General features: G+C 46.9%; 2 protein-coding genes across 2 annotated transcripts in view; one reads left to right on the top strand and one right to left on the bottom strand.

The window, feature by feature from the left end:
- Positions 1-9,028, top strand: part of LOC129332385 (rap1 GTPase-GDP dissociation stimulator 1-like) — a 52,127-nt gene extending 43,099 nt beyond the window's left edge. Inside the window, exons 10-13 of the mRNA XM_054983470.1 lie at positions 2,354-2,493; positions 3,141-3,267; positions 4,593-4,721; positions 8,886-9,028. Coding sequence (XP_054839445.1) covers positions 2,354-2,493; positions 3,141-3,267; positions 4,593-4,721; positions 8,886-9,028 — 539 coding nt within the window. The remainder of the gene's footprint in view (positions 1-2,353; positions 2,494-3,140; positions 3,268-4,592; positions 4,722-8,885) is intronic.
- A 3,460-nt stretch (positions 9,029-12,488) lies between these two features.
- The window catches only part of TSPAN14 (tetraspanin 14), a 76,519-nt gene continuing 70,195 nt past the window's right edge, over positions 12,489-18,812 (bottom strand). Inside the window, exons 8-9 of the mRNA XM_054983041.1 lie at positions 16,904-17,023; positions 12,489-14,426 (exon numbers count right to left, since the gene is read on the bottom strand). Coding sequence (XP_054839016.1) covers positions 14,355-14,426; positions 16,904-17,023 — 192 coding nt within the window. The 3' untranslated portion in view covers positions 12,489-14,354. The remainder of the gene's footprint in view (positions 14,427-16,903; positions 17,024-18,812) is intronic.

The raw sequence follows: 18,812 nt of genomic DNA, 5'->3' as shown, positions 1-18,812 counted from the left end.
TGGGGTCAAAAAACAAAGTAACATTAAGAACTTTCAAAGAACACCAGATGCCCAGAGGCCGAGCGCATCAAGTTAAGTGCCTTCTGCAGGACTCACCGACTGGTCTGCTGTGACAATAGATCTGACGTTGTGAATAAGGCCTTCAGATTGGAGTTGCCTTTCACTTTAAATTTTGAAGCCCGGAAAGAGTTCTGCTCTCTTTCTGGGCTTTTCAGTTTCAGAGTTCAAAGATCAGAGCCGGAGGATGGAGATGAGTCAGATCCCACTGCATCGATTCTGCTTGCTTCCGCCGGCAGCTCCTTCTCTTTCTTCACAGTTAACTTAAGAACGGAAACTGAGAAATCCTCCACAAGTGCAAAGGATCCTTTTATGCAAATAAATGGGGGAATTGTTGCCTGAAAACATCGTAAGGAAAGGTACTGGACTGGGTTGACATGGAGATCTCCTGGAGGGAAGACACAGGTTGGCCAGAGAGATGCACTAAATCCAGCACCGTGGCACCCGTCTGTTCTCCCTCACCCACATCAGGGACAGCCATCACTGTGAGAAAAAGTGCCGCTGGGTGGGGAGCAACTGGTCTGTTTGATCAATCGAACTTCATAAAAGCCCTGGAAGATTTCAGTCATAGAGCCAAAACAGAAGAGATGCCTGACGCATGGAGAATACGCGTCAGTTTCCCGCAAGGTTCCACAGGAAGTGTAGAGAGAAAGAACCTCTGCCAGGGAGAAGAGGGAGAGAATCCTTCTTCTCCCTGGCGGAGGTTCTTTCTCTAGGCATCTTGTCTAGTCCACTCGGCTCCCTCTCACCACTGCTGGCTCCCCTTGCTCCTCTAAAAGCACTCCAAAGCCAGAGGGAGCTGAGCGTGCGGGCGACAGCAAAAGGGAGCAGATTGCGCCAGCAGCTGTTAGAGGGAGCTGGCAGCGGCGATAGGCTCCTTGTCCCTCTTGCCACCGTCAGCGCACTCGACTCCCTTTGGCTGCCGAGTGCATTTAGAGGAGCAAGAGGAGCGTGCTGGCAGGACCCCACCCCCCCTTGAAAGAACTGCGCGAGCATGCGCAGCTAACCCTTGCCTTGATGCCTTCTCCAAGCATTCTTCAGGGTCTGTAAACACTGAACCCCCATTGTTGTGAGTGCTCAAACTTGGTGGGTGGATGGTTTAGAGTACTGTGTGCTTTTAGTGCCATTAAGGGCAAAAACAGCTGACCCAAAAGGCCTCATTGCAACTAATGGGTCTGAAACTCGTGATAATGGGGGGGAAATAAACATTTGAGCTGAACTGGCAACACCCCACCGGGAAAAATCTCAGTAACCGTAAATAGTTCATTTAGAAGCCCCTGATTCGAAATGGAAATGAAAATTTTCTGAGTGCACACCCCTAGTGCATTGCTTCCACTGAAAGTGCTGTATTTGAGATGACATGAATTCCATGTTATGTTGATGCTGCAGCAGTGCAGTTATCCACAAGGCTGTGGTGAACCACTGGATGTCCTCAAACAAACATATAGAGTAATTCATTTAGGAGCCAGTTTGGTGTAGTGGTTAAGAGTGGCAGGACTCTAATCTGGAGAGCCGGGTTTGATTCCCCACTCCTCCACTTGAAGCCAGCTGGGTGACCTTGGGTCAGTCACAGCTTCTAGCTCTCTCAGCCCCACCCACCTCACAGGGTGATTATTGTTGTGGGGATAATAATGACATACTTTGTAAACTGCTCTGAGTGGGTGTTATATCATCCTGAAGGGCGGTATATAAATTGAATGTTGTTGTTGTTTGTAGAATTCACTGTCAACAGATGAGGTGATGTTCCCAGATAGAGATGATTTTAAGGCAGGGTTAGACAGACTCATTGAGGATAAGTCCATCAGTGGCTACTAGTCATGGAGAGTAAAGGGAAATTCCATATCCAGAGGCAGTAAATTGCCTGGGAGGCAACATAGAGACAGGCATTGCTTCTATGCCCTGTTTGTTGGTTATTCAGAGTAACTGTTTGACCACTGTGTAAAACAGAATGCTAGATCTAGCAGTGCTCTTCTGATGTTATCATGATCATCCCTGGATACCCCCTTCACACTACCTAGATCTAACCCATAGGAAAACAAAGCATATGACTTGCCCAGGTCCACGGCTGCCCTGGCCCCAGAATCTTATCCCCTATAGTTCCACCCTCTTGGGATCACAGCCACGAATTGACAGGATGAGGATGTGTACACAGATGGCTGTTACCATGTATGTATAACTGAGCAGGGAATAAAAAAGACTTACCGAAGGATGCTATCACCCACAATCAGCACAAAAGGGGGCAGCCATGGCAACTCGGAGGCCATGCAAAACATACTCCAATCTTTGTCTTTTTCAGCTGATGCGGCAGAAGAAATGGGCCAAGATCCCGTATTGCTAAACAGACTGGTGCAGTGGTGTGATTCAAAGGACCACACAGGAGTCTGCGGAGAAGCGAACCGACTGCTGGCATCGCTCTTACGTCACAGTCGATCTCACGTATGGGTTGGATGAGAATTTTGAGTAGATGGCTGCAGCCCAGCATCCGTGCTGCCTTCCATGGCAGAGTTGAATGAGGCCTCTTTCTCCGTTCCCAGAACACAATTCACAGATACCACCCCCTACTATTAGTAACCTTAGTACCCTTAGAGTAGAACAGTTTTTTTATTCGACATGAGTCCAATAAACAGTTTTCAGGTGAAGGGGTCAGGCCCCCAAGTGGACAGACAGTAAGCCATGGCTCCCTCCACACATTCTGTCTTGCTTCCAGGTTACAGCTGAGGACAGCCAATGTAGATTTCTTAAGACCAGATTTAGCCGAGCTGTAGTCAAGTTCCCAAAAGTGAAACGCACACCCAAAAGCACACGCTAAAAGCCCACCCTTGTGCTCCAGAACCAGGGAGAATGGACCTTTGGATGTTCAGTTCAGAGGCAAAAACATTTGAGAACAGCTCAACTGCCAGTTGTTGGGGTGGGGGGAAGCAGAGGAAAAGCCAGAGTTGCTGTCGTTTCAAGGGCAGCATTCCCGTCCGCTTCTCTGAGCATGCAAGGAGACCTTTTCACCTAACCAGTGTCAACAGTAATAACCGTTTGTGTTCTGCAAGCTTTCCATTAAGATTGTCCATTCCCTCTTGTTCTGCAAACAGGAAGTTGTCAAAGCCATTCAAGAGGCTCAAGGAGTGAAGCACCTGGTTTCCATGGCAACAAGTGAGCATGTCATAATGCAGAATGAAGCTCTGATCGCCTTGGCCATTGCATCCGCAGTCGGTTTAGGTATCCAAGCACTTCCTCAATACCATTCCTCAAGCAGACATGCAACACAGACTCTCCCAATAGCCCCATCATTTGCACACAGACCTTTATATATGAAATAACTCACTCCATCTGAAACTTCACAAATTGTCCCTCCTTGTGCCTTGGAGAGCCCCAAGGCCTCTCTGCACAACTGGGGCCTAGTAAACAGGCAGCAAAACCATTAAGTATTGTGTAAAAAAGGTTGCTAACCCTGGGTTGGAAAGTTCCTGGAAATTTGAGTGGTGGATTCTAGAGAGGGATGTCAGCAGGGTACAATGCTGTAAGAGTCCATTCTCCAAAGCACCCATTTTCTTCAGGGGAACTGATCTCAGTTGCACTTCTAGGTAGGGTTGCCAGTCCCCCGCCAGGGGTGGAGGATCCCCGTTCCGGCCCCCCACCCCCCGCCCCCTGCCCCCTAGCTGGTGGGGGGAATGTACCTGCCCGGGCACTCTCCTAGGCAGGGCGGTGCATTCCCACACAGTGCAGTGGCCCAATTTGGGTCCATATGAGGCCAAATCAGGCCTAATTCGGCCCAAATCAGGTCATTGTGGAGTGCAGAAGCACTCCTGCGCTTGGACCAAAGCAGGATGAATCCTGCCTGAATAGGGCTGTTGCGTAGCATGGGAGCGCTCTCGCCCTCTGCAGTGGCCAGATTCAGGCCCTAATCAAGCTTAATCCAGCCAAATTCAGGCTGATTCGGCCCCCTGCAGAGCACAGGAATGCTCCCAGATGGCACATGGGCTGCAAAATGGTATCACTTCCCAGAAGTGATGGTGTAGAAATCGAGGCGTGGATTGGATCTGCCGCTAAAGCTTCAGGCTGAAGTCCATTCCATAAACTCAAGGGGACAAAGCAGACAGAAGCAGGTTGTAGAGCGGGCCGAGCAAAAAGGAGCAGAGAGAGCTCCAAGAAGATGAGGAATCCCACTTGAGGTGTTCACAGGCGGTACTTCATTGCACAGGCAAAAGGTATTTGTAGTTTACAAGGAAAGGGTGACCAATCAATCACATACAGGGTGAGGCGGCAAGGGAGAGGTCTGGTAAAGCTGATCGCAGGAGGTCTTTAGTTTCCAGATAGCAGCAGCAGCTCAGGGGAAAAGACTCCCGCTGATAACTTCCTCTGAGGAGCCTTTCTCCAATGACACCCTGCTCTGTTAATTAATCCAGCATCAACCACATACCTGCCCAGTTTATAAACTCTACAAGACTTTTAAGGATCCAATTCTCCAGAGGTGTCTTGCGGGAAGGTAGTGGGGAAGAGATCTGGGTTTTTTAATTGTAAAAGTTTCTTCTTCTATGTTACAGAAAATATCAAAGAAGCATTCAAAGAAGCCAAGCTGGTTCAGAATATACACAAACTGCTCAAAGCAGACAGTACAGGTCCAGAGGTGAAATATAATTCCATGGGTCTGTTGTGCAGCCTCCTCAATTCAGGTAACTTAAGACCACTGGGTGTGAATAAGAATTCATTACTGCAAGATGCTAAATACCTATTAATTTAGAATACTTGTACTTAAGTAGGAGCATAGCAAAGCATGTATCATTTCCCAAATGCCTTTTCAGTGTCTCTACCCAACACGGTAAATTAAGATCTAATAATGAACAGTAAGACCTGAGTTACACATGAGCCTAAAGTCACAGAAACACAGAGCGGCACAGTGCAGGACATTCACAGCTACCCTCCTTTCCCCAGTGACGCATGCTCAGTGCCCAGAGAAAGGCAAAAAACTCCGTGATTCCTACTGGCCATCTGGCTGGAGGGAAATTCCTTGCTGACCCCAAAGTGGTGATTGGCAAATTTAGCATAACCCTGGGCATATAAGAAAGGGCCATGAGAGCCAAGCACTGGCTCATCCCTTCTGTCCCTCCCACTCACGATCTGCCCAAGTTTGTATCGAGTCATAGAATCAGCATTGTGGACAGAGGTTCATGTCGCCTCTTCTTAAAGACCTCTGAAGAAGGGGAGCCTGCCGTCTCCCAAGGAAGCCGGTTCCACTGAGGAAGGGCTGTAACCATCAGGAAGTTCCTCCTGTTTAGTCAAAAACTCTTTTGGATTAATTTTCATTTCGAGGGGGAATGTGCCGGAACACCGGCAGTTCCCCAAAGAAGTCACGTCAGGTGGCCCCGCCCACCTGACTCTTGGCCATTTTGGGCCCATTTCATCCTGGATTGGGGCCGAAATGGCCCAGATCGGGCCTCTGATGGGTGGTGGATCACTCTCCTGCTCAGCAGCAGCCCAATCCTGACCATTTTGGGCCCCTTTTCAGCCATTTTCAGCCCCTTTTTGCCATTTTGGGCCCAATTTCGGCCCTGAATGGCCAGGATTGGGTCCAAAACAGCCAGAATGGGCGATGTCAGGGGGTGTGGCATATGCAAATCAGTTGTGCTAATGACACATTCCCAGCAATGGCATATGCTAATGAGTTATGCTAATGAGTTCCTCCAGCTCTTTTTCTACAAAATGACCCCTGATTTTAACTTACTGGTTTTGGTCTGTTTTCTGGGACAACAGAAAACAACTCTGCTCCACCCTCTTCTTCTGTGCGACAGCCCTTCAAATATTTGAAGATGGATACCATATTCCCACTCAGTCGTCCCCTCTCCAGGCTAGATACACTCAACTCCTTCAACTTTTCCTCACAGGATTTGGTCTCCAGACTGCTCACCATCTCTGTTGCCATTTGATTCAGGCTAACTCTAATCCTTTGATGGCCTTCTCCTGGCCACCTCATCAGAAGCCCACTCCTAAGCTAAATTCCCAGCAGTGTACAAGCCTGGCTCAGACTGGGACCCTGGTCCGTAGCGACAACAGGCTTAAGGGTAAAGACTAGCCCAGTAGCACCTTTAAGACTAACCAACTTTATTGTAGCATAAGCTTTCAAGAACCACAGCTCTCTTTGTCGGATGCATTGATGCATCCGAGAACCACACAGATGAACTGATACTTTCAAGAACCGGCTGCTCTCTTCGTTGAATGAATTGATGCATCCGACGAAGAGAGCTGTGGTTCTTGAAAGCTTATGCTACAATCAAGTTGGTTAGTCTTAAAGCTGCTACTGGACTCTACTATTCTGCGACTGCAGACTAACACGGGTAACTCCTCTGGATATATGACCATGGAGGCTTAAGGGTATGCCAGACCTGAAACAGCCTTGTGGAGCCACTATTTGACTCATTGGACAAACTTAACATGCACTGACGGCTACAAGTTTCCCCAGTGGGGCAAATGTGAGCTGCCTGGGGCTGTTTCAGGTCATAAAAATGGATGGGGGAGGAGCCTTAAGTCTTTTCTTCTTGAACCACATAAAAAATGCACATGCCTGAATTAAGTTCTCGGTGGAGAATTCCCAATACATATCCAGCAGCCATGAAGACTTTATAATGTGGGCATCACCCTTCATTCAGTTAATGCTAAATTATAATCCCAGATGTGATTGATACACATCACAGATGTGGTGACTGTTACACATCTGCCACCTCATATTCCATATTTCTTTCCCAGCAATGAGTCAGTGCATTGCATTAAAATGTTGAGCAAATGGAATAATGGTTAGATCAGCAGCTTTCACTCTGTGGTTTATGGAGAGGTGCATTTGTGATTCCATTTTAATTATCAAAGTACCCTGACCTGGATAGCCCATGTGAGCCTGATTTTGTCAGATCTCAGAAGCTAAGCAGGGCCGGCCTTGGTTAGTAATTGAATGGGAGACCTCCAATGTCATAGATGCAGAGGAGTTAGCCGTGTTAGTCTGTGGTGCTACTGGACTTTTTTTGATTTTGGAGACCTCCGATGAAGACCAGGGTTGCAGAGGCAGGCAGTGGCAGACCACCTCTGTTAGTTTCTTGCCATGAAAACTCCACCAGGAGTCACCATAAGTCAGCTATGACTTGAGGGCACTCTCCACCACCAATTACCAAAGTACCTCTGAGCACATAGTGTTGTTTTCCCTCACTTCTCGGTAGTTTGTTTTATGGGCTAGCATTCAACTGAATATGCCAACCTAGCCTTATACACAGCACCTCTCACCTGCACCCTAATTTCCTGGAATAGAGCTGGCAACGTGGGCTCAGAAAAACAACAGGAGGCACATAAAAGAGCCAGTGTGGCTCTGCACCTCTGAGTGGATTCACAGGTTTAGATTGTTGGTCTAGGATGTGGGCAACCCAGGTTTGAATCCACTGCTCAGCCAAGTAAGCTTGTTGGATGACCTTAGGCCAGTCACATGCTCTCAGCCTAACCTACCTCACAAGGTTGTTATGAGGAGAAAATGAAGGAGAAAAGACTGAGGTAGGCCACTTTGAGAGAAATAAAATATGATGCCATATTCCCTGTCACTCCAGGCAGAGAATGCAATTTTCCTGCATTCTTTTCTGTTTCTGCCCAGAAAGATAATTCCTAAGGTTGTAGGAGCCATATGTAGGGTTGCCAGGCCCCTATACTCTCTGGGTGGGGGGTGGGGGGACCTGGCACTTATCTCGCACCTCCTCCATGATTCAAATTAGCCCCCGTGAAGCGTGGGACCATGCCTGCATCCAGTGTGATGACATCACTTCAGGAAGTGACATCGTCGTGCCCTGCTGGGAGCATGCCTGGTGCAGACTTCCCCAGGTTGCCTCCTGGTGGCGGGTGATCTCCAGGGGGCTTGCCACCTCAGAAGCCTAGCCACTGGGGGGGGGGTTTAAGTGAGGCAGGACAAGGGGGAGAAATTGCTTCTCCTTACTCTTCTGTAAGCACAGCTCTGCTAAGGAAAAGAGGTCCATTGCATCCCTTTGTTTCACCTTACTCCACCCCCCAGCTGCTCTTTCACATGGATCCTGCGCCCCCAAGAATGATCCGAAGGGGCTGCAGGAACATTTTGAAAGGCTCTGTGCATTGATGGTCAGATTAGGGTTGCCAGGTCCCTTCACTCTCCTGGCAGGAGATGGGGCCGCTGGCTCTTACCTTCCCTCCTTCCCCTCATGTCCTTCTCAGATGTGCGCTCCCATCTGGTGTGATGTCACTTCCGGGAAGTGATGCCATCACATGGATCAAAGAGCAACCTGGGAGCACTCTTATGCTTGCCAGAGGGCTGACTGCCCCCCCGGGCCCGATTCGACCCCAAACAGGCCTTCTGCAGGGTGAGGAGCACGCTGCTGTGGGGCGTGGGAGCACGTTGAGCTGCTCGGGGGTGTGCCACACTGCTGAGGGACGCCCCAGGGAGGCCCCCCCCACTGTCCCGGTGAGGGCAGGGGGTGGGAGGTGGGAGCAAGGGATCCCCTGCCGAGTGGGGGAATGGCAAGCCTAGGTCATTACAGGCCATTGTATGGCCATACAGGCCATGGTTTGGGTTCAGAGAAATAAATGAAAAGCCTCACTGCCTGTAGAGGCTTGTCCCCTGCCACTGTGCCCCCCCCCCGATTCCGACAAAGGAAGGTTCTGCAATGGTTGTTGTGGGTTTTCCGGGCTGTAGGTTCTGCACTTGGTCAGGCAGAGCGGAAGGGCCCACCCGCCTGATCTCTCTGCCCTGAAGCCACCACATTGCCTCAGAAGCCCTCTCCCAAGGTGCCGGTTAATGAGTTGCCGCCTTTCAGCTAAAAGATGGGGTTGATCTCTTGTAGCTGAGATGAGACAAGAAGCTGAAAAGGAGCGGATGAAAGAAACCCTGGAGACCCTCTGCAGCCACAGCAATGGGAATGTAGCCAAGCAAGCTCTCATGGCTCTGCAGATCCTGAACGAGGAGCACCACCTCTTTGAGCCATAGGTGGCGGAATCAGGCAGCGCTTCTCCTTTGCGATGCCACACTCCTGTGCAACTACGATTAAAGTCCTGCCTTGGCTAATAAGGAGCACTTCCGTCTCTGAAGTGTGAACGTACAAATTATTACCAATGGAACTGTGTTGTTTAAATATTGAACCTGGTTGGTGTCAACCCGCCTCTCACATAAACACTTCAAAGGGCTTCTGTAGGTGCCGCATCTTTATCCTATAGCCACTCCATGAGGACAGCACCCCAGATAGCCTGAATTTGGGTGCCTCAGCATGCTGGTCTCCGTTTCCCAGTAATAAGGATCCTGAACCTGCTTAAATCTCAGTTAAGAATCCCACTCAGAATCAAATTCCAACTTCTTAAGGGGCCCAATTTCATTTCGTCACAAAAGAAAACAACCTAAACTAGAAAAATCTCCAGAACAGGGCCTCCTCTCCATCAGGGAGAAAGAGCAAATGGACCTGAACGTCCAATTCTTCTAGATGTGACGAACTGTGGTTCAGCAATGACAAAGGAAAATATAAGAACCACAAGAGAGAATTCAAACTCAGTGGGGTAGCTTTGAGAAGACTTGGAACACTTAAATGAATTTCAGTGGCTTTTTTGGGGGAGATGGAGACCTTTGAGTGCGGACATCTTCAGGAGAGAAAGAGAATTTGAAGTTGCTGGCAGCTCATAAAACTTCTATATTTAGTCTGTTTTAAAAAAACAACAACAAAAAAAGATAACCCGATGCAGCAATGCTTTATCAGCAACATCTCAGTGTAATTCCTAAACTCTGTATTGGGAGAAATCAGAAACTTGTGATGGTGGGGCAGGGATACCCACCCATAGTGGAGGCTGCGCACTGCACTTCTACGTAGTTCACTGCTCCAGATCCCTGGGGTCAACCATGAATGACTCCGGGGCAGTCGCATTTTCTGTGTAATAAACTCAGATGGTTGTCATGAGGGCAACGTGTAGAAGGGCAGGACTGCGTGTGCCACTCTGAGGACATTGAAGGGAAGTAGATAAAAAAATGCGACAGGCCTTGCTTTTTTTCCGGCAGGAAGCAGCCCCAGAACAAGGACTTGTGCCCAAAAATCCAGGGTGGGCTCTGAAGACAGGTAGTTCTTACACGCACTAAGCCAACCTTTTGAAACTGGAGGAGGCACGTGAGGCAGAATAAAAGATTGATACACACAACCCCTTAAAATCGACACTGTCGTGTAATTCCTCTTCACTGCAAGATGTGAAAGAGAAATTGCCTGGGGATGATCTCCTTAGAGGCCTTCAAAATAAACCAAAGGAAAGCCTCGAAATCTCGAGGTCCCTGGCAGTAGCTCCGTCTCTGCCGCTAAATCCACAGCACTCCTCGATAGCCGCCAGACAGGGAATTTGCCGGCTGGCTCTCTTATCCTTCCTGACCACGGCTGCTTTGCCAGGCAAGGATATGGAGATGTTCCTCCTGCATCCTCCCCACCCTCCTTCCCAAATCTTAGACTGCTGCAAGTTATGCCGAGTTTTTGTTCATGTGGGATTATTCCCTGAGGGGCCTAAAGAATCAGACACAGAATCAAAAATCAGAACGCTTTCCTAAAAGCAAAAATAAAAATTGGCAAGCAGTGGAGTTTTGTCCCTCATGTCTTGCCATTGCTTTAACAGCGAATGCAGTAAAGACACAGCAGAGAGAGGCCCGTTCCTGCATTCTGAAAAGTGCTCTCTTTCTACCTATCTCTGAGAATGCCTACAGGGGCTTTAAGACCACCATGCAGACAAAAAACTTAAGAGTCTCTACATGAAACATCTGACACATGAAGAACACGTGTCAGGAGATGCAATGGTAACTGGGAAGGGTAGTTTAAAAAGACAAGAGCCGGCAACAGGGCAAAGGCTTTCAATGGAGATGTGTGAAGGGACTGTGAAATGGAAGGGAAACTTCAGCCCCTTATAACCTCTCCAGGTCCCAGTCCAGCTCTGGAAGGCAGCTCCAGCCTATTTCCATTCCTCGCTGCCCTCTGCTTGCGATCCCCCACAGTTTTAGAGAGGTGAAAGGGAAGCGAAGAAGAAATTGACAAACCCTCTGAGGAGCAATCTTTGCAGGCTGTCTCTTTTAAAACAATGCTTCCTGGCTAACATGGCATCTCTCTACACTTGATGAACACGCGTTGGAGTGTCTTGGGCAGAGAGACTCTCAGTCCATGGGACAGAAAAGGTTCCTGCTGATCTCTGTCCTTTTGCCAAAACCAAAGAGAAACCCAGGAACCCAAGCAGCTCAAGAAAGAACATTACAAACATCCCTTAGAAAATATCCTGCACAGCATTCCGTGAAGTCATAAAATTGCCAAGGCTTCAATTTCAGCACACTCCACCCTAGCTTGGTTAGCTCCTAAAATGCCCATCAGTCCTCAAATACTGAAGCACATGTTCATCTGTTGCCCCCAGGATTCTCACCTCAGGGGGAACTCCTTTTCGATCCCCATCTTCTCTCAGCCTGGGCCCAGAAATAAAAAATGGAGTCTGCATCAAGCCAATTATCAAATAGCAGTGAGTCATGCCAGGGGTATAATGGAAGCCCTCCCTAAGAGAGATTAAACTGGAGGGCTATCTTCCCAAGGGCTTTGGAGTATCCTTCCTAAGTCATTTGACCATAACGAATGACCCAAATTTCCAAAACAATAAGCAACAGACTGATTCCAGCCAGTCCCTGCCTCCCAACATCTTAATGATTGTACGGGAAGATTTCTGCCCTTCCCTAATCCTGTCCATTACCCAGCCATAGTTCTACTTTTTTAAACCTCCTCCAGGACAACATTGACATAACTTCATCACTCAAACCTGCCCATCCCCAGGAAAATCAAATCTTCATCACTCTCCCATTCAGATGCCCTTCCTCATTTTAGGCAGAAAAGTTATCCCTCAGACCCAATTTTTGTAGCTGTGGAATTCCTCTAGGTACCCCAACTTCATTGTTGGCCTCTCTCAGACCTGCTTTGTTGTGCTGTCTTCCTCTGTCCGGCTAATTTCCAAGCTCCGTCACCTCATTGCCGCCAAAGAATCCTCCCCCTTCCTCGGTGGGATCAGGCTCGTATGTCTTTGTTTCTCCTCTCTGTTTTTCCCTTATAGGCAGATAGTTATTAGGGAAAGGTTTCTGGATTGTGTTTTTAAAATTCCCCCCTCTCTCCTCCTTATTAGTTGTAACAGCTATTTAATTTTCTCTGTGTTAATTCAATAAAAGCTTTTTTATTTAAGAACACTTATTCCCACTCGTCCTTCCGGGCGCTGTATGAATGAGGACCTTGGCATACCCTTGGTTCAAGATCCTAAAATATTTTTAATACACGTTTGTTCCATGTCAGGAAAGGATTATGAGGCCTTCACGTGTCTAGTGATTTGGGTAACACATCTAAAAACAGTATTTTCCAATTTTAGTCTCCAAAGCATCTTACTTGAAAATGAGAACAATCACACAAACATTGAAAAAAAACTTTTGTTGCTGCTTATTTTCCATGCAGTAAAAAACACAAATACATTTGGAATTACAAAAATACAGAGTTTACAAGGCATATTAGGCAACCTAGAGAGATGTTTTCCGTTTCTGAAAAAAAAAAGGTGATTAGTAGTAAATAATTTGGGCACAACGCAGCTAAAGTTAAGCACTTTTATAGGCCTGTTGAGTTCCAGGAGGAAGTTAAGCATGGTCTTCCCACTCTCTTGAGTGAACTGAACTGGAGAAAAAGTGCCCAACTGGAGCTGAATCCTGCCCTTTAGGGGTTCCCTGAAACACATCACTGCTCCTGCCATCCAAAGTTCGTGTTCTACCATGGAAGTTCCCTGGAATGACTGAAGGGGGGGGGAGGGGAGCAAAACCAGGAAGGCACTTGCGGCCCCGCTGCAGGGAGGACCGAATTAAACTGCCTGTAAGAACGTTCCCCCGATCCACATGATCAGAGTCAACTCAACGTGAAACATTATAGTAAGGCCATCTTCAGCTAAAACGAAGGTCCTGGCAGACTCAGGTCTGGTATAGGCCACTGTGAGACGAGTCCAATTCTTGGTGAGACACTGAACGAAAACAAGATTAGGCAATACTATTGAGTGTGTGCAGGAGTGGGTGTGTTTTTAAGAGCCCCACAAAAGAGGGCATGCATTCCAATATCACACCGAACTTTGAAATACATCTAATAGCTTGCATCGACCTAGGACACTTTGGAATCATTTTCGTCTGCCAAGACCAGCCTTCTTTTAATTGCCATTAAAATGGTGAAAAATAACCATGTTTAGAAGCAAGCAGAGAGGTGCAAGTATGTGCATTTCTCAAGGAATTAGGGCTTCTATGCATCTAGCAAACTAAATGGTTCAAGAAACGGGTACTAGGTAAAACAATGTTAGCAAAAGGATAAGGAAACACCTTCTCTTGTTCTACCATCTATAAATAGTGACATATTACAAAAGTCTTAAAAAAGAAAAACAAGGCATGAGAATTCAGTCTTGACCTTCCAGTTCAGGTCTCTGTCCTGACGCTACTCAGCGTAGAAATGGACTGATTCTGTACAACTCCATAAAGGAAAAGATTTTCAATATGATACAAATCCTTCTAAAATTTTTTCCAGTGTTCTCCTTTCAGATCTTTAGCATCTGAAAATGGATGCATTTTACAGATGGCTTAAATAGGAAGAAATCCCTAACTCCGTACAGTAGAGGATTAAGACGTTAGCCCACTTGTATGGGTCTCCAAAACCTGTACACATAAGGCTCCAAATTTTTCTTTTTTTAAAAAAAGCTCACACTGTACTCTTGAATTCATCAATATACGTAACAATCCCTGAACAAGTTTTCAATAGTTCTTAAAGGCATCCATATAGTTCCCGCTCCCTCCTTGGCCCCTCTCCCCTCCTTAGGACGAGGTCTTTTGGCATTATGGGACTTCTTTTGCATCAATCAACATTTGAAATGTAAACAATACTGCAAATGCTAACCAAGACAGTAGTCCTTATGACAGAAATGGCTTCTGGGCAGCCATCACTAGCATTCCATTCCTGTCAATTTGAGTCTTCAAATCCCAGTACAAAAGGCATGAAGATAAACAAGTCACTTTCCTTCAGGAGATCAGAGTTGTAAAAAATATTCATGGAGGTGGTTGAGGAACAGGTTCTCTCTCCATTCTGGCTTGTGGCTAAACAGGATGGCATCCAGCTACAGATCTTAAAAGGAAATACTATGGCTTTAAGCTCTAGACGTTTCAGGTTTTTTCTGCATTCTCAGGTTTTTTCTCTTTTGCTGCTGTCAATGTGAGGGAAGCGAATACGGAGCATCCTTACAGAAGATCTCGACCTTCGTCTTCAGAAATGGTAGCCTGCTTTTACCACTTCAATGTCCGAAATCAGTGTCCTGGCTAAGAAAATCCCAAATATCTAACAAACAAACAAACAAAAAAGAGATGGTACCATTTAGAAAAGACAGTTCTTCAGATTGCAGCGATTCCTGAAAGTGGTAAAAAGCAGAGCCCTGTCTCAAGCTCTTATGTACAACCTGGAAAAGGCTATACATAGATTTCTACTGCAGAGACAAATTTTTGAAACTATTTAACATTATTCTGAAACAAACATTTATTCCACAGAGGTTCGTGTTCAAGGATGCTTGGCCTTAATCCACTGAGCAGCTATGAGACACAAATTGTTCCAGCCACATTTGTATTATTTACAATTTTACAAACAAGTCTTAATATTAAGAAAATTTTGAAAAGTACAAACCAACCACTAAAATAAACTATTAAGGAAGAATGTTTATATATCCATTTCCTCATTTCTTTCAAAAAACAAGGAAGGGTTTACAGCTAGCTTCAAAAATTACCTATTATTGTCTGCAAAGTTTCATTAATATTATTTCACTTGCTGTAAAATCCTGAACGGAGTTCCACCCTCCTAAACCCACTGAATCAAGAATGCTAGCACTGCTTAAGAATGCACTGTTAGTTCGAACAATTTACAGTGTTACCCTAAAGAGAGTTACAACTTTCTAAACCCTTTGATGTCAAAGGACTTAGAAGGGTATGTAACTATTTAGGACCAGCGGTGTACAAGAAAAAGAAAAAAAAATGGATTTCCCACTTCGGAATTTCCAAACCAGGAAAAAAAGTCAGAAATAAGCAATTTCTGAAGTGGCTTGCCATTTTGCTTATTGACCGGCATCGGTCCGCTCCATAAAGATTCGGAGCACAGTGAAAAGCTTTTAAACTTCCAGCCCGGCCACTTACTTCATCCGATGGGAGGAGGGGGGGGTTCTTTCCTCCCCCCATTCTGGTGAGGGGGAGGAGGGAATTTTAACCCCCGAATCAGCTGCTTGGTGGGGAGTTCCCTGCCAGGCAGCCGAGTCAAGCCGGCGGAGTTAAAATGCCCATTTCCGCGGCACTGCGCAGCCGGCTCAGCTTGGCTGCCTGGCGGAGAACTTTTCGTGCTGTTGTGCAGCGCCACGGAAAGGGGCATTTTTAACCCCGCCGGCTTGACTCAGCTGCCTGGTGGTGAACTCCCCACCAAGCAGCTGATTCGGGGCTTAAAATGCCCCCGTCTGTGCTGCTGCACAGTGCCACGGAAAGTGGCACTTTAACCTTGCTGGCTTGACTTGGCTGCCTGGCAGGGAACTCCCCACCAAGCAGCTGATTTGGGGGTTAAAATGCCCCTTTCTGTGGCACTGCACAGTGGCATGGAAAGTGGCATTTTAACCCCGCCGGCTTGACTCGACTGCCTGGTTGTGAACTCCCCACCAAGCAGCTGATTCAGGGCTTAAAATGCCCATCTGTGCTGCTGCACAGTGCCACGGAAAGGGACATTTAAACCCCTTGACCCAAAGCTTCCCGAAGCAATACAAATCGCTTTGGGAATCTTTGATTCGAGGTTTCCAAAATGGACCTGGCACACTGGGGTCGATTCGGAAATCCCAAATCTTTGCGAATTTCACCAGCTTCACCAGTTTGGGGCAATAATCATTTTGGCAGATGAAAAAACAACCCACCTTGATACCCTGCACTGTTGTGATTCTGTTACATAATCCCTTTTTTTTAAAAAAAACCCCAAGTTTGTGGATTACTTGGTCTGTTAAGTCCTGTCACTCGATTGTTTTGTACAGATGATTCTTCTTTCAAAACATGTTTAAAACCACGAGAGACTTTTTTTCCTGTTTAGAACGACACCAGGAATTTATTCCCCTTCAGAAGATACTGCCAACAGCAGAGGCAAAACTTGGGGCGTGGTGGGGGAGAAATGACGGAGAAGCCGTGTTGGTTTCGTAGCTCCATTTCTCAAAACAACCAGCTCAACCCCATCGCCCTAGTGCCAAGGCAAAGGCACAGAACTGGCACTTATTTGAAAAGCAAAGCGCCAGTAAGCAAGAAGCCAGTCAGAGTCCTGCAGTGCCCCATACAAACCAGCTGGTAAGGCCATTTTATGTAAGGCAGTCAAGTGTTGGAGAAAAGACAGGATCTTCCACTCTCGAAATTCCGAAAAACAGGATCGATTCTCACAGAACCTAGCGAGCCCCCCTCTGCCGATTCTTGGGACACAGAGCAGGAGGTTCTCCAACTCTGCCCCCCCCCCAGCAAACCTCTTCATTGCACCTAACAAGGGCCAACAGAATTCCCTGGCAAGTGAACCTTCTAAAAATATGGCAGGTAGGGGGTAGGGAGGCCAATTAACGCTGCAACTCCCTATCATTCCTACCAGGAGAAACCTCAAATCCACCACCAAAATGTGATTTGGGCCCAAACTGGGCAAAAACACACCTTTTAACAAACCAACGCCCTTATTACTGGCCTTATTATGTTCATCACCCACATCCCATGACAGCCGACAGAAGATCTCACCACCAAGTGGTCAGGACATTTACCACCACTCACCTGCAATAAGGAAATGGCTACGAAGATCCCAGCCACAATGTAAATGTTCCGGGGCAGCCAAGCTTCCAGAGCAGGGATGCAGCCCCGAGTGAAGATCCGTTCATCCCAAACCGATTTAGGCTAGAGGAGGGACATTGGAGCGGGGGCGGGGGAGGGAGAGCGAGAGAGAGAGAATGGGTTTGAGTGTGAATGTTCCCTGGTCCAATTTTTAAAAACAAATTAATAACAATAATAATAATTACTGTGCTTGGAAATCAACCAGCTGCAATCAAGCAGGAAGTCGCTGTTTGTGTGTATGCTGCACAGCATCACTCTATTAAAAATAATTTAAAAATTAAACATACGCCAGGCAAGCCCAATTCTGTGTCAAGACCTAAATACTGCAACTTCACTCTGCGTAATTTTACAGAAACCAGCAGCCAGGAACCAGATGGGAGTGTTAATGTGAGTTCAAATTCCTGCCCAAGCTATGAGACACAAGCAAATCACTTCTTAGGCTGCCCGACCAACAGGACTCTTGTGAGGATAGAGTGATTTGCCGGTCACTTTTAAGGAAACATCAGCTCATAGTTGCAGCCAGGGCTTTTTTTCTGGGAAAAGAGGTGGCAGAATTCAGTGGGTTGCCCTCAGAGAAAATGGTCACATGGCTGGTGGCCCCACCCCCTGATCTCCAGGCAGAGGTGGGTTTAGATTGCCCTCCGTGCTGCTTGGCGGTGTGGAGGGCGATCTCAACTCCCCTCTATCTGGAGATCAGGGGGCGGGGCCACCAGCCATGTGACCATTTTCAAGAAGTTCCGGAACTCCATTCCACCACGTTCCAGCTGAAAAACAGCCCTGGTTGCAGCACAAACACGCAAAATGAATAATGAATTTCGCCTGGCAGCAAGCCTTCCAGATGGCAACTGAGGTAAAAGGATCTTTACCAGAATTCTCCATGCTTCCATACCCCACCAAAGAATTCTTATGGAGAAGTCATGACTTGATTTAGCCAAGCTAGCAAGATGGCAGTGTTGGCATTAGACTGCAGGGCTTCACAATAGGATGACTGACAGTTGGGTTGGTTTCAGGTTTCGCCTTCAAGTGCACTGCATATGCAGAGAAACTTCCCACAGATCTTTTTCAGGTGGGTAGCTGTGTTGGTCTACAACAGAGTCACCAAGATTCAAAGCTCCCTTAAGGGAGCTACCTTGAAAACTTATACCCTAAAAATCTTGTTGGTCTTTAAGGTGCTACTTGACTCAAATCTTGCTGTTCCCTGAATTCTGTAAAATCCCAACTACATTTTAGGGCCAAGACCCTTCAATCCCATGCTGTGGGGAATAACTTCCCTTCCCCTGTGTTGCTGCTTGCCTCAGGGGGACAGTGAAACTATAGGTTTATTTTTCCCGGCACAGCAAAAAGCTGGGTTTTGATTACAAAAAAGGGGCCTGTAGTAAAAACAAAAACAAAAAACACCCCAAATAGTCCCCTCAGCATTCCATGCCACTCGCATCAGGAAGGAAGAATGAAAGAGATCCAGTCACGGTTTTCTCAACTAATACGTTGAGGTCCTAAGCATGTACACAGTGGGTCTCTTTGTGTTTTTTAAGTTAGCGGGAAGTTCTTCAGGCTTTCAGGCCCACAGTTGTGAGGACAACATGGAGAACAACGTAAGCTGCCTTGGATCCTCATTGGGGGAGAAAGTGCAGCATAAATGAAGTAAATAAACAATGGATTTTAAAAAGCTTCAGTTTCTACAACTATAACAACAATAACAATGTGCTTATATACCGTTCTTCTAGATTAGTGCCCCAGTCAGAACAATGAACCAAGTCAGTGTTATAATTTTCTCCACAATACAGCTGGGGGGGGCTGGGACTGAGAGGTGGCTGACCCAAGGCCACTTGCTGAGCTTATGGCAGGAGTGGGA

The sequence above is a fragment of the Eublepharis macularius genome, chromosome 6 (genome assembly GCF_028583425.1).
Source record: "Eublepharis macularius isolate TG4126 chromosome 6, MPM_Emac_v1.0, whole genome shotgun sequence".
Taxonomy (NCBI): domain Eukaryota; kingdom Metazoa; phylum Chordata; class Lepidosauria; order Squamata; family Eublepharidae; genus Eublepharis; species Eublepharis macularius.
This window is presented reverse-complemented; position numbering and strand designations above follow the sequence as displayed.